The 15,570-nt window shown below is 40.7% G+C and overlaps 1 protein-coding gene and 1 long non-coding RNA gene across 3 annotated transcripts; one reads left to right on the top strand and one right to left on the bottom strand.

Moving 5' to 3' along the window:
- Positions 1–1,348: 1,348 nt before the first annotated feature.
- On the bottom strand, positions 1,349–7,190 carry LOC139553445 (glucosamine-6-phosphate isomerase 2). Of its 2 annotated transcripts, XM_071365763.1 has the most exons (7): positions 7,005–7,190; positions 6,535–6,682; positions 6,308–6,409; positions 5,414–5,596; positions 3,706–3,890; positions 3,304–3,478; positions 1,349–3,171 (listed from the first exon to the last, which is right to left on the bottom strand). In XM_071365763.1, exons 2-7 carry the CDS (start codon positions 6,656–6,658, stop codon positions 3,113–3,115), a joined length of 828 nt encoding a protein of 275 aa, XP_071221864.1. In that variant the 5' UTR covers positions 6,659–6,682; positions 7,005–7,190; the 3' UTR covers positions 1,349–3,112. The 2 variants fall into 2 exon arrangements, with proteins under 2 accessions (XP_071221864.1, XP_071221865.1); XM_071365764.1 differs by lacking the exon at positions 6,308–6,409 and having other exon boundaries at positions 7,005–7,140.
- Positions 7,191–7,207: 17 nt separating this feature from the next.
- LOC139553446 (uncharacterized) lies at positions 7,208–11,240 on the top strand. Its single transcript, XR_011670655.1, has 2 exons — positions 7,208–7,641; positions 11,077–11,240. It is a non-coding gene; the product is annotated as an uncharacterized lncRNA (long non-coding RNA).
- Positions 11,241–15,570: the final 4,330 nt, after the last annotated feature.

Here is a 15,570-nt window from a genome sequence, read left to right on the forward strand (position 1 = left end):
GTGTTGGAAACCTTGCAGATGGACAGAGTGAGGGAAGCTACTTCGGCTGCATTCAAGTATCAAAGTCAATGTTCATCAAAGAGGAAAAACAAGGCCCACATGTCCTCTGTGTTTTCCATAATCTTACACTAGATTAGAGGGAAAACCTAGCATACACTGAATAGGTTTTTTAGTCATTTTGACGGAACAAGGGTCCACAGGCTACTGACAAGCTGTCACACATCGCAAACGTATCACTGTTTGTCTTCAGATTGTATTGATTAGTGCTTTCTTTGCTATTCTGCCCCCGTTGGGTAGTTTAGCACACTTGCTTTACTAAGAGCGACGGCTAGCGACTGACAGGCAATTTTCCTCTCCATTTGTGGCGGTTTATTTCCATTTACTGCCAAAGCAAAGACCTAAAGCCCAAATTGGTGTTAGAACATTGGGGATCACATGATATTCTGTGCAAAGAACCACTCTGCACAACAAAACAGAGACGGCGGTAATGAAAGGGGCGGTCAGGTGGGCATTTGATCAGGAGATCCTCAATCTGTCATGGACTTCTTGGAGTTATTTGTGGCCCTTAACAACTGATTTAGGGTCAATTCTTCCAACTCTCTTTGAACAAAAACCTCTCCTAAACACTCGCTCCCCGAATGTAAGAAATGATGAGTTGCACCACAAAACTGACTCTAGTCCAGTTGCTATGGGTATAAAGGCCTAAATCCATAGGATCAACAGATTCCATCATAATCTCAAGGTACTCCGTTGGTGTGACTGTTTAAGCAGAGAGATGGCACTGCTTGATGATGGATACAGTTTAGGCTTCTCTATTATGTCAATTCCCTGGGGGTTTTGGTTAACTTTACTGGTTAACAGCGCCTTAATTTTGCATACTGAGGGAAAAACCATTAACATCAAGCAGAACAAATTGTCAGATCATTCTATTAGCACACAAACAAAGAGCAGAGGAGGTTGACTCTGTCTTGTCATTCTGCAGGCTGGGTAATTAAGCTCTGCATAATATCAACAAAGCAATTACTTTGTATTTACATGTCAAATCTAATCAACATCAGAAATTACATAATTAAAGTTACCACAGGGCTAGTTTTAGAACTGTGATGCAGACTGATTTTTATTTGTATTTCTTATTTCTATAAATCAAATTAGCCATAGCAATGTTAATGCAGCAGAGATGTCTTAATCAGTAAACTGGAAATATCAACCTGTGCTTGGAATCTGTCTGGTAGTTTTACAGTTGTGAAAACCAGATTGTCTCCCTCTGTCAAGATTATGCTATGCTAGTGGCGGCAGGTTTCTAGCTAAGATTCAAACAACATCATGAATGAAGAAATTAAACAGAAGAGGTGGTGTAATCCATTTACAGTGTATTGTTTTGTTAGAAGACGCCTTAGTAATAAGCATAAATTGTATAGAACTAATGCAGACAAATCTAAAGCTGTAGAAAGACAATCTCAAAAGAAAGATCTAAACAATATCTACTCCATGCTTTCAAAGTGAAGGAAAAGCTATAGAAAATGTCTAATGAACCAAGCTGTACAGTGCTGGCCTGGTTTCGCATCTACTAAAGTTTCTGGAGCCATGCTGGGAATGACAATGTCAAAAATATCTGAGCCAGCACAGTACAGATGAGCACGAACATGCAAAACATGGTATACTATTCCTCTCATCAATTGGTACTGGCCCCTGATTTTGTATCTTAGTAGAGAGTGACACCTAGTGTACAACAGTGCAACTAGAAATGAATATTTCACTCCCAATAGTGTTGCCTTCATTCCCCTGTGTATCATGAATTTCAGATAAAGGAATGTAAAACTCTTAAAACTCAATATTTGCACTAGATAATATACTGTCCTCTATAAATCTGACTCCTGAGTATACAACTCTGAATAAGTAATACTAAATAATTGATATTTCTTCATTGACATTATAGAACTAAACCATTTATGAGGGGACCTTTGACAGGTCGTTGCCAAAGATACGGGCACTGTCTACGATGTTGTCCTTCGCCAAGGTCTTCACTCTGGTCCTGGAGACTAGACTGGAGCCTGACTCATTGAAGGCAATGTGGCCGTCTGGTCCGATACCTTGAGAGATAATTACTTAGAAAAACTATATTTTGGTATTTTTTTCATTAGTCCATTGCTGATATAGTTCCAAAACGTTTTGCATACCAGCAATCAAGTTTTCAAGATACCTAACTTTCAAAATACAAATACAGCCGGTATAAAGCCTTTTTATGAGTTACAGTACAGTATGCGCACAATTAATTTCTAAAAAAGACTCAGTAATCTTGTAAGCCCAGTAGTTGGGAAAAATTGAGTTACATTGAAATGAAAACATACTTGTTCTGGTAGAATGTTCTACAAAACCACAACAACAAAAAAAGGTAAATTAATGACTGATTAGAGATGTTTTAAAAGTTAACATGATGCCTTGACATCAAATGATTGCCGATACAATCTTGTGAGAGCATACAATATGGCCAAGAATGACATTTCAGATACAAAAGACAGTATATTGAGTGCAAATCACTGCGGTGGCAACTTGGAAAGTATAACTGACTGTCAGGTAAACAAACCTATGGAGCGTTCAAAGCTACAAATGACATGGAATGGAGTGTAAAGGAACTATAGTGTTGTATGTTTCCCTGGTAAACAGGTCTCAACAACTCAAACTGGATTTATTTCATCTGAGCTGTCTAAGCATTTTGCTTTCGTCCATCCCGTCTCTAGATTGTGCAGATGGAAGAAAGAAGAGTAGCCGAGAAGGCAAATAAATCTGTTTGAGACTAATACTGCAAAGATTCTGACCTCATAATATATTGGTAACAGTTGTATATGAGAATTCATGGCATCTTTAACATATCAGCTGAGGGGGCATTTACAGTTAGCCTTCATAGTATCCTAATGCAATGTAACAAACTGAGCAAATCTCATGCACTGTAATGCTTGGTTAGTTGTTATGGCAGCCTTAAACCACAGCCCCTCAACTGAAGTGCTGACAAACAATCTCTATGGCACATTGTCATGCTGGTTGTAGCCTACCAACAACTGGGTCCATCCACCATTTTGAGGTCTGGAATTCTCTGACTTGGTTTTATTGTCCATTATTGATCCTTTATGCTGAGTACCGGGTCCACCAGTCGGTTGTGAACATGCATCAAACCTGGAGGGAAATTAACAATTAATGGAAAACATGTTAGGTGGGTAATAATTACCAACTGGCCAGTATCAAAGTGCACTACCTTTGTTGTAATCAATTTCCTTTATAGTAAACCCTGTCCTATTCCATGCTTACCTTTGAAGTACTTGACTGTTTTGACTCTGAGCTCCAGTGTGGCGTCCTCGTCACACACAAAGATGGTGCGTGGGTGCTGCTGGAAGGCTGAGACGGTCCACATGTGGTTGACCCCCTCCTCTATTGCTTTGTACAGGGCAAAGGCTTTGTGGGCTCCAGTGATAAGAATCATAACCTATAACAAACAAACACAATCAATATAAAATCATTATAATTGAAACATCTATTGACATAAGAGTCATGTAATGAACACATTCAAAATTGCAACACAAGTTAGCTTTTGTAAAGAAAATCTACATTAGGTTAAAAAGTATATTTTGTCTACATAGTGTAAAAATATCTGTGCTATGAAAATATATGAAATAGACAAATAGATGAATATACTGTTAAGACCTAGTTTACCTCTCGGGCATCCATGACTGTCCCCACACCCACAGTTAAGGCCATGGTGGGGACCTTTGACAGGTCGTTGCCAAAGAAACGGGCGTTGGCTACGATGGTGTCCTTTGCTAAAGTCTTCACTCTGGTCCTGGAGACTAGACTGGAGCCTGGCTCATTGAAGGCAATGTGGCCGTCTGGTCCGATACCTTGAGAGAGAATTAATAACTAAAATTATCTTTTGGTATTTGTTTCATTAGCCCCATTATTGACATAGTTCCAAAATGTTTTGCATGTCCACAATCAAGTTAAGATATAAAACTTTCAAAATATAGCCGGTATGCTATTTTGCATCATATAATGCTATGTTTTGCATCACATATGATGCAAAATGCATCATACCGGCTATATTTCTCTATTTTGAAAGTTAGATGCACAGAAGTATGTGGATATCCCTTCAAATTAGTGGATTTGGCTATTTCAGCCACACACGTTGCTGACAGGTGTTTAAAATTGAGCACACAACCATGATATCGCCATTGTCAAACATTGGCAGTAGAATGGCCTTACTGAAGAGCTGTGACTTTCAATGTGGTACTGTCATAGGATGCCACCTTTCCAACAAGTCAGTTCATCAACTTTCTGCCCTGCTAGAGCTGCCCAGGTTAACTGTAAGTGCTGTTATTGTGACGTGGAAACATTTAGGAGTAACAACGGCTCAGCCTCAAAGTGGTAGGCCACACAAGCTCACAGAACGGGACCGCCGAGTCTGAAGCACGTAAAAATCATCTGTCCTCGGTTGCAACACTCACTACCGAGTTCCAAACTGCTATCAGCACAATAACTGTTCGTCGGGAGCTTCATGAAATGGGTTTCCATGGCCGAGCAGCCACACACAAGCCTAAGATCACCATGCACAATGCCAAGCATCGGCTGGAGTGGTGTCAAGCTCGCCGCCATTGGACTCTGGAGCAGCGGAAACACGGATGCCAGGAGAACGCTACCTGCCCCAATGCATAGTGCCATCTGTAAAGTTTGGTGGAGGAATAATAGTCTGGGGCTGTCTTTCATGGTTCGGGCTAGGCCCCTTAGTTCCAGTGAAGGGAAATCTTAACGCTACAGCATACGTTGAAATTCTAGACGATTCTGTGCTTGGGGAAGGCTCTTCCTTGTTTTAGCATGACAATGCCCTCGTGCACAAAGCGAGGTCCATATAGAAATGGTATGTTGAGATCGGTGTGGAGGAACTTGACTGGGCTGCACAGAGCCTTGACCTCAACCCCATTGAAGAGTGAAGGCTGTTATAGTAGCAAAAGAGGGGGACCAACTCCAGATTAATGCCCATGATTTTGGAATGAGATGTTTAACGAGCAGGTGTCCACATACTTTTGGTCATGTAGTGTATCTTGAAAACTTGATTGCAAAACATTTTGGGACTATATCAACAATGGACTAATTAAACAAATACCAAAATATCATTTTAGGGTGGAATTTTCCTTTAAGACATTGGCTCCTTTAATGAACATAGACCATTGACAAATCGATTAATGACCAGAGGACAGTTGCATTAACATAAAGGTAGCCCTGAGACTTTGGACCCAAATTCAGTCAATTGAAGATAAAATAGAAACACACTGCGGGTCATCTCTGAATGTTTATTCTGTATTCAGGGTGTTAAAACACATTAAAACCAATTTAAGCCACAGGCATGCATGCAAGTATAAAAACTGACCTCCCACAAACAAGTCAATTCCCCCAGCCTGGGTGATCTTCTTCTCAAAGGCCTCACACTCTGCTTCCAGGTCAGTGATATTGCCGTCCAGGATACTGGCATTAGCTGGATCGATGTCAATGTGCTTGAAGAAGTTGTTCCACATGTAGGAGTGGTAGCTCTCTGGGTGGGCCCGGGGCAGGCCTATAAGTAATATAAGTAATTGTTTTTCTTACTATAGTTATTTCTTACAAATGTTATAACAGTGTTCTTTTGTGCTTTCTTACTTACATATATTTAAAAAAAAACTGTTGCAATGTTTGAGAGGAGAGCTTGCAAGTAAGCATTTCATTGTACTGTGTGCATATAGACTACCAAATAAGCATTGATTTGGTAGGAAAGACAGGTTAGAGCAATACATTTTCTCATCATTGCTGATAGAAAGGGAGTATAAAGGCATATGCAATAAGATGGAGATGAATCAGTAGGCAAGGTTGTTTCTACTTAATTGCCTGCACCTTACCAATTTGCTAAAACAGGAGAAAGTTCAGACTTTGAGGCAGAGGGCCATAACTTGATGTGACATTCTTGCATTTAAAGACTAAAGCAAAAACAAATGCCAGTTTCGATCACGCTGCTAATAAAATCCAGCCAAGTCAGCTTAACTCCCAGTAGCGGCCAGCGTCACCTCCCACTTCCTCAGGTTATAAATGAGCCGAGTGGGCAGATTCTTTCTTCCTGCAAGGCTACACCATTCTGATTCTACATCACTACTTCTATTACTCCCCAAAAAACATACAGGGTCAGTTTGACATTTGACCCTTTGCTATTACTAAGGGTTTGGCTTGGGCTAAAAAAAAATCTTATCCCATCTGTGGTTGGGAGTGTAATTTGTACCTGTAGGCTCAAACTCACCCACATACTCATCCATGTTGAAGGTCTTCACATATTTGAAAGAGAGGTCCCCATTCTTGTGAAACTCTATCAACTTTTTGTAACAGCCAAAAGGAGTGCTTCCTAAAAGAGGGACATGGATGATACTTACATACCTACATGACTTGCAAACTAACATTTAGTCCCTGGCAAGTTACAGTAATTACCAGATACACTTTTTTTTTATCTGCAAATCAACCAAAGTTTACCTGTGGGTAATCCTAAAGTGAAGTATCTGTCAGCACTGGGCTTGAACTGGATGATTCTGTTGCGGATGTATTTGGCTGCCCATTCACTGGCCAGGTCATAGTCCTCCAGGATCACCAGTCTCATTTTGGAGGTGTTGAATGGAGAGATCTAACAGGTAATCAACAAGGACCAATAAGGCAAGCTAATTTGCTAATGCACATAGCTAACTAGCTATCCAAATCATACATAAAACGTCGTCCTCACAGTTTGATAGATAGCTAACGTTAAGCATCTGCCCTAACAAGCTAATTAGCTAGCTAACGTTAGTTTGGCTTGTATTAGCTAACTTAGCTAGCGACCAAAACAGTAACTTACATCTAGCAGTCGCTATAATCAGCAACATGTGCTGGCATTCATTTTTTAAATTTATTAACCAGAAAAGCACACTTTTTGTGAAGAACTTGTAAAATAATTAAGCAAATAGGCTCACCCTCTTGGTCTCGTTGTGAATCTGGGCTATTTCAAGTTGACCGTTTTTTCTTGCTTTCTGACGACACAATGTAAACACACTGTACTGATCACGTTATTCACCTCCGGTTGTTCATACGACCAGTACGTGCTCATTCATTGGCTTCTTAGTGAAGGGGGGACTTCTGGAGGAAAAGAAAGCGGAAGCGGACGCTGGTGTGGATTGTGAATGTAATGGCGGTAGAATCAAGGAGATATTGAATATTGTCCAAAAGAATGGAGAACGGAGCGAAGTAATGTACAGTTCTGAGAATGCCCCTTCGTATCTTGTAGGAGTACAGTTTGTTAATGAGGAGCAGCTGATCGGATTACCAATATTGAAAAATATATTTCAAATTTCCAAACTGAGATTTCCAAAGTGCTGGGTAAAGTGAAGGCTGTGAGGATCACGATAGGCGTGCTTGCTTTGAGTTTTTGTACTTCTCTGATCATAAGGAACGTGTGTTGCGTCTCACCCGCTTTGAGAAGTTTGACGTGTCGTGTATGTCTCTTCGGAACAGGGAACCCATGAAGGTGTTAGTATCTGGCCTCTTGTGGGAAGTCGATGTTGAAGAGATGAAACATATTCCTGGAGTGATCGTGCGGTGAATTATGAAAAAGTGAAGTCTCTTTTCTTTTTTTATATTAAGTCTCTCCCTACTCAAGTTCAGTTTGTTATATAAACTACAGAGTCAGACCATTTATCCCAAGACCAATGCAGTGTGATCACTGTAAAGCTTTTGGACATGTTTCAAGTGTTTGCAGAAGGGAGAAGCCGAGATGTCCAAGTTGTGGCCGAGATGTCCAAGTTGTGGAAAAGATCATGTCATGTGTTTTAAAAGTGATGAAAATGTGACATGTTAAATGTGATGGGACCCATGAAGCCACATCTTTGGAATGCCCAACAAGTGTGAAAGATAATGAGGTGGCCAAAGTCAGGGCTGTCTAGAGCACTTCATATGCAGCGGCTGTTAAAAGGGCTGAGGGTTCAAATTGTGCAACTGAAGAGTTCATGGTGGTGGATAGGCCTTTTACTGCAGGCTGCAGGGGTTGCCTTTCACCAGCAGGACCCAGATATTTTAAAGGTCAAAAAGGTGTACTTTGTGGCCTTTTATAGCTATGGTGATCAATGGCACTGCCAATGTGGAGAGAAGGTCCAGGAAGATAGATATTATTGTGGATGCAGATGAGCGGTTCCTGTGACTGACAAATTTCTTGGCAAAGGACTTGCATGGAGTATTGTCACAAGCCCTACCACCCTCTCAGGCCTTAGAGCCTGAGAAGGGAGATATGGATATTTGAAGGAAGAAGTGGGAGTTGTGTTTTGGTTTTGTAAATGTACTCTTTTTTTATTTTTTTGGGGGGGGTGGATTAAGTTACGTATTGATTTTATTTTTACCTTTCAACCTGTCCAGTTGGTGGCGGCAATACTTTTTGGGGTTGTAGTCCACCATAAACCCCACAGAAGGAGGAGGGACTTATGAATTGGAAAAACGATCTGCGAAGAACAAGAAGTTATCAATGAGAATACTGCTAAATGTTTTTTAAACTTTTAAACCAGTTAAATGTAACTAAATGTAGTCTAAAATATAATCTACGTAATCCCCAAAAGTAATTATTTATCATGAGGGCCATAAACAATTAGTAATGCTGCATATCAAGAAAGGTTAAAATATTACTTTTCTAGTAGTCACTTTTGAGGGCACAAGCTCGATTACAGTAACTTACAAATATGATAAAAATATGAAAATATTAAATATTTTATGATGTATTTTCTATTCAACAAAACTGTATGATGATAAGGCTTGAAATGACGTATATGCTTTTAAATATAGTATAATCAAATTATAGAAGGACAAACTAAGATTTCATCTTCCTTATTAGTGTAAATACATATTTGTATGTTTAGTGTTAGAAAATATGCACATTTTCTCTAAATGTCTATCAAAATGTCTGCCCCCATTTTAGCTGAGAAACGTTCAATGTTCTCTTATATCGAGGCTGAGTTGAGTTTTGATAACTGGTCAAGGGATTTGTTAGTCAGTCAATCAAATGTATTTATAAAGCCCTTTTTACATCAGCCGATGTCCCAGCCTAAAACCCCAAACAGGAAGCAATGCAGATGTAGAAGCGCGTAACAACATTGAGTCAAAGAAAGTAGTACAGTATAAAGAACTGCTTCACCAGTAGAAATCCCCGATCAGACTTGTAGACGATGTCATGGCGATGTGGCTATCAAAGCTCATATGTACAAACACGTCATCGTGTCTAACGGTCGTCTCACATCGAACTGCACATGTGCAGGCCATTAAATCAAAGGCACTCCTTTGTTATATACAGTACCAATCAAAAGTTTGGACACACCTACTCATTCAAGGGTTTTTCTTTATTTTTACTATTTTCTACATTGTAGAATAATAGTTAACATCAAAACTATGAAATAACACATGAAATCATGTAGTAACCAAAAAAGGGTTAAACAAATCAAAATATATTTTAGATTCTTCAAATTAGCCACCTTTTGCCTTGATGACAGCTTTGCACACTCTGCATTTTCTCAACCAGCTTCATCTGGAATGCTTTTCCAACAGTCTTAAAGGAGTTCCCATGTATGCTAAGCACTTGTTGGCTGCTTTTCCTTCACTCTGCGGTCCAACTCATCCCAAAACATCTCAATTGGGTTGAGGTCAAGTGATTGTGGAGGCCAGGTCATCTGCACTCCATCACTCTCCTTCTTGGTCAAATAACACTTACACAGTGTGCCTTGAATTCTAAGTAAATCACAGACAGTCACCAGTAAAGCACCATCACACCACCTCCTCAATGCTTCACAGTGGGAACCATACATGCAGAGATCATCCGTTCACCTACTCTGCGTCTCACAAAGACACTGCGGTTGGAACCAAAGGACAGATTTCCACCGGTCTAATGTCCATTGCTCGTGTTTCTTGGCCCAAGCAAGTCTCCTCTTCTTATTGGTGCCCTTTAGTAGTGGTTTATTTGCAGCAATTCAACCATAAATTCCTGATTCACGCAGTATACTCTGAACAGTTGATTTTGAGATTTGTCTGATTCTTGGAACGCTGTGAAGCATTTATTTGGGCTGCAATTTTTGAGACTGTTAACTCTAATGAAATTATCCTCTGCAGCAGAGGTTACTCTGGGTCTTTCATTCCTGTGGCGGTCCTCATAAGAGACAGTTTCATCATACCGCCTGATGTTTTTTTGCCACTGAACTTGAAGAAACTTTCAAAGTGTTCTTGAAATTTTCCGGATTGACTGAACATCATGTCTTAAAGTAATGATGGACTGTTGTTTCTCTTATTTGAGCGGTTCTTGCCATAATATGGACTTGGTCTTTTAACAAATATGGCTATCTTCTGTATACCACCCCTACCATGTCACAACACAACTCAAATGTATTAAGAAGGAAAGAAATTCCACAAATTAACTTTTAAGAAGGCACATCTGTTAATTGAAATGCATTCCAGGTGGCTACCTCATGAAGCTGGTTGAGAGAATGCCAAGAGTCTGCAAAGCTGTCATCAAGGCAAAGGGTGGCTACTTTGAAGAATCTAAAATACCAAATATATTTTGATTTGTTTAGCACTTGTCTGGTTACTACATGATTCCAAATGTGTTATTTCATAGTTTTGATGTCTTCACTATTATTCTACGATGTAGAAAATAGTACAAATAAAGAAAAATCCTGTAATGAGTAGACGTTCAAACTTTTGACTGGTACTTTTGACTGGTACCCCTCTCCTGATTGGAGTAAACTAATGGACAACAACACTTCTACTTCCAGCTTATACATACTATATACATTTATGGACACAATGTATTTTACAATAGTTATCTTTTTAAATCAGACTTTATTAGTATAATGACTCATTTACACGAGAAACTCTACAGAGCACCAATGGCTACAATGAATGGCTAAATTACTTCTGGACACGTAGAGTGGCGGAGCGCCTCCTCCTCACCACTCCATTCATACAGTCCCATGTTTACCACATTCTTGCCGGTATAAACCTTTTATATCTCCCTTGCAGATGCCGGCCAGTGTAGAAGCGGAGTAGACGTGGGCGGATGTGTGTGGACGTCTATTTGAATAAATCCATTGAATATTCACCACCACAAAGAAATCCATTATTAATACATTTTAAGCAGGGCCTAAGAAACATTTTAAGACTAATAAAATGTATTTTCAACTGAATAGAATGGCATATTTTGTTACTGGTCTGTGCAGCCTATATGGTTGCGCCATGCGCATGAAATCAAAAGTTATTTTGTTCATTAAACAGACAAGACACACTTATGCTACGCTGATTTTTCCCACAACTTGTGTCATGCTAATGTGTGGAACCGCTGTCATATAAAAAAAGTTATATTTTGAAACAGAACTCAAGGCAAGCCCATGCTTTTTTGATTCACATTTAATCTAAAAAAATAATAGGCCTACACTTATTGCATGCTAAATGATTTCTGATCAGTGGTAGATGAGCAAACAAATAGATGAGATATACCACCTCCACTTATTTGCCCAACCAGAGAATTAAACAAATATGCAGACGGAGATTCAGTGAAACAAAATCACATTGATTGATTAAAACAAGTCACAGGCTTTTGGCCGGGAGTAGGCCTCGGCTACTAAGCGACTACGAATGAAGAGCAAAATAATCCACTTGTTAAACTACATAACATATTGGCAAAATGTTCTGATCAGTGCTAATAAATGAGACAACTAGACAAGATGATCATGAGCAGCACTGACATCAACTTTCCACAGCCTAATTGTAACCTAATCAATATCCAAATGGATAAAAATAAAAATCTGACATTGATTAATTTATCAACACCCCACGCTTGTCTCAAAGCAGCGCGAAACGGTGCTGACCACACGCAGGTAGGGTATTGCTTCAGTCATGGGTATTATAACAATTGGATGACTTTGCAAGCAACAATTTGATGCTATCAATTGCATTAGCCTACTTTATTGCAATATTTTCGTCATTCAGTGATATTTGTTCCCACAGTATTTCTTTATGAATCTATCTAGTTGTGGTTAAGAAAACAGTGCATGTGGTGGGCTATGCGAAGAGATGGGTAAAGTGACATGCCTTGCAAAGTTTAGAACTGACAGGATGATAGTAGTAACGGGCGCTGCCTAGCAACCATCAAGAGTTTAAGAGTTTAGTGCTTGTCAATGCCACCTCAGCATTCCGGCTACATTCCATACTAAACTGTAGGCAGAACTTTATGGCAATCATGACTAGGTCTATAAATAAAAGTAGAGGCTTTTTCACCGGCAATACCTTTCATATATAAAGAAAAAAGGTTGTTGGGATGCTAAAGTTGGTGGGAAAATATCTTGGTTTGAAAGGTGTATGAGTAAATAGGAAAAAAGCTACACATGTAGGTTCTCCCTTACATGTTCCTGAGATTCTTACCTTTCAGGATTGGGGTCAAAATAGCGAATAGCTCCAACCGTTCAAAAGTTAGCACAAAGATTGTAGGAAGAAGATAGAAACAGCTGTTTGTCTCACCCGCTAATAGTGCTAATAACAGACATTGTTTTTTTCCTCTCCAATCTTAGCGAGATTGACAGCGCCGCTCTGACCCAATGAGATCTTAGTCGCGCAATTTTAACATCAAGCTAAGATGTTTTGTGCAGTATTTCTCACTGAAAAAAATTGCATGAAAATGAGTTGTCTCATTGAATGACAACTTTATTAAAGAATCCCTACAGTTGACCAATCCCCGAAGAAGGGGTGTAGACTGCGGCTCCGAACTATGGTTTGCCTCTAGAAAAACAGTGTTGCGCCCGAACAGCCAGAAAAACCCTCACTGAAGTCCAAAACGAACAAAAACGTCGCAAAATGTCTTAATATATGCATGAACTCTTCTGAACTGTTTCGGCTGGGAAGCATGCGGAAGCCTTATTAAGGGTGGCCAACCATATTTCAGGGGGGCCGTTGCCACCCCTCTGACAATGACCCCAATGGAAATGAGAAAGTAAAATCCAAGTGGGTATCCATTCAATTTCACTTGCTCTTTGTTTTCAGACCACATGAAGTCAATGTTTTAATCCTGCTAAACAGATTCTGAAATAAGGTATGCTCCAGATCTATGCCGTTCTGAACATCTTTTGGATGGCCAGTGTAGTATCATCTAAAATAAGGATGCACGACAATGATATTCTAGCTTCAGCATGTTTACTAGTCTAGTCTGTGCATGTCATACAAACAGTTGAAGTCAGAAGTTCACATACACCTTAGCCAAATACGTTTAAACTCAGTTTTTCACAATTCCTGACATTTAATCCTTATACAAATTCCCTGTTTTAGGTCAGTTAGGATCACCACTTTATTTTAAGAATGTGAAATGTCAGAATAATAGTAGAGAATGATTTATTTCAGCTTTTATTTCTTTCATCACATTTCCAGTGGGTCAGAAGTTTACATACACTCAATTAGTATTTGGTAGGATTGCCTTCAAATTGTTTAACTTGGGTCAAACGTTTCGGGTAGCCTTCCACAAGCTTCCCACAATAAGTTGGGTGAATTTTGTCCCATTCCTCCCAACAGAGCTTGTGTAACTGAGTCAGGTTTGTAGGCCTCCTTGCTCGCACCCGCTTTTTCAGGTCTGCCCATAATTTTTCTATAGGACTGAGGTCAGGGCTTTATGATGGCCACTCCAATACCTTGACTTTGTGGTCCTTAAGCCATTTTTCCACAACTTTGGAAGTATGCTTGGGGTCATTGTTCAAGGTCATTCAAGGTTTTACTGCTAACCTACAAAGCATTACATGGGCTTGCTCCTACCTATCTTTACGATTTGGTCCTGCCGTACATACCTACACGTACGCTACGGTCACAAGACTCAGGCCTCCTAATTGTCCCTAGAATTTCTAAGCAAACAGCTGGAGGCAGGGCTTTCTCCTATAGAGCTCAATTTTTATGGAATGGTCTGCCTACCCATGTGAGAGACGCAGACTCGGTCTCAACCTTTAAGTCTTTACTGAAGACTCATCTCTTCAGTGGGTCATATGATTGAGCGTAGTCTGGCCCAGGAGTGTGAAGGTGAACAAAAAGGCTCTGGAGCAACGAACCGCCCTTGCTGTCTCTGCCTGGCCGGTTCCCCTCTCTCCTCTGGGATTCTCTGCCTCTAACCCTATTACAGGGGCTGAGTCACTGGCTTACTGGTGCTCTTCCATGCCGTCCCTAGGAGGGGTGCGTCACTTGAGTGAGTTGAGTCACTGACGTGATCTTCCTGTCTGGGTTGGCGCCCCCCCCCCCCTTGGGTTGTGCCGTGGCGGAGATCTTTGTGGGCTATACTCGGCCTTGTCTCAGGGATGGTAAGTTGGTGGTTGAAGATATCCCTCTAGTGGTGTGGGGGCTGTGCTTTGGCAAAGTGGGTGGGGTTATATCCTGCCTGTTTGGCCCTGTCTGGGGGTATCATCGGATGGGGCCACAGTGTCTCCTGACCCCTCCTGTCTCAGCCTCCAGTATTTATGCTGCAGTAGTTTATGTGTCTAGGTGCTAGGGTCAGTCTGTTATATCTGGAGTACTTCTCCTGTCTTCCGGTGTCCTGTGTGAATTTAAGTATGCTCTCTCTTTCTCTCTTTCTTTCTCTCTCTCGGAGGACCTGAGCCCTAGGACCATGCCTCAGGACTACCTGGCATGATGACTCCTTGCTGTCCCCAGTCCACCTGGCCATGCTGCTGCTCCAGTTTCAACTGTTCTGCCTGCGGCTATGGAACCTGACCTGTTCACCGGACGTGCTACCTGTCCTAGACCTGTTGTTTTCAACTCTCCAGAGACAGCAGGAGCGGTAGAGATACTCTTAATGATCGGCTATGAAAAGCCAACTGACATTTACTCCTGAGGTGCTGACTTGTTGCACCCTCGAAAAACTACTGTGATTATTATTATTTGACCATGCTGGTAATTTATGAACATTTGAACATCTTGGCCATGTTCTGTTATAATCTCCACCCGGCACAGCCAGAAGAGGACTGGCCACCCCTCATAGCCTGGTTCCTCTCTAGGTTTCTTCCTAGGTTTTGGCCTTTCTAGGGAGTTTTTCCTAGCCACCGTGCTTCTACACCTGCATTGCTTGCTGTTTGGGGTTTTAGGCTGGGTTTCTGTACAGCACTTTGAGATATCAGCTGATATATAAATACATTTGATTTGATTGTCCATTTGGAAGACCCATTTGCGACCAAGCTTTAACTTCCTGACTGATGTCTTGAGATGTTGCTTCAATATATCCACATCATTTTCCTTTCTCATGATGCCATCTATTTTTTGAAGTGCACCAGTCACTCCTGCAGCAAAGCACCCCCACAACATGATGCTGCCACCCCCATGCTTCACGTTTGGGATGGTGTTCTTCGGCTTGCAATCCTCCCCCTTTTTCCTCCAAACATAACAATGGTCATTATGGTTTCATCAGACCAGAGGACATTTCTCCAAAAAGCACAATCTTTGTCCCCATGTGCAGTTGCAAACCATAGTCTGGCTTTTTTATGGCGGTTTTGGAGC

The sequence above is a fragment of the Salvelinus alpinus genome, chromosome 25 (assembly GCF_045679555.1).
Source record: "Salvelinus alpinus chromosome 25, SLU_Salpinus.1, whole genome shotgun sequence".
NCBI lineage: Eukaryota > Metazoa > Chordata > Actinopteri > Salmoniformes > Salmonidae > Salvelinus > Salvelinus alpinus.

What these genes read in the sequence shown, in the direction of transcription:
- LOC139553445 (XM_071365763.1), bottom strand. Translation starts at nt 6,658, where the DNA reads ATGAGACTGGTGATCCTGGAGGACTATGACCTGGCCAGTGAATGGGCA. An exon ending in CAGTCATGGATGCCCGAGAG is followed by an intron (nt 3,479 to 3,705) that starts GTAAACTAGGTC and finishes TGTTTGTTATAG; the next exon opens with GTTATGATTCTTATCACTGG. An exon ending in AACAGTCAAGTACTTCAAAG is followed by an intron (nt 3,172 to 3,303) that starts GTAAGCATGGAA and finishes ATTTCCCTCCAG; the next exon opens with GTTTGATGCATGTTCACAAC.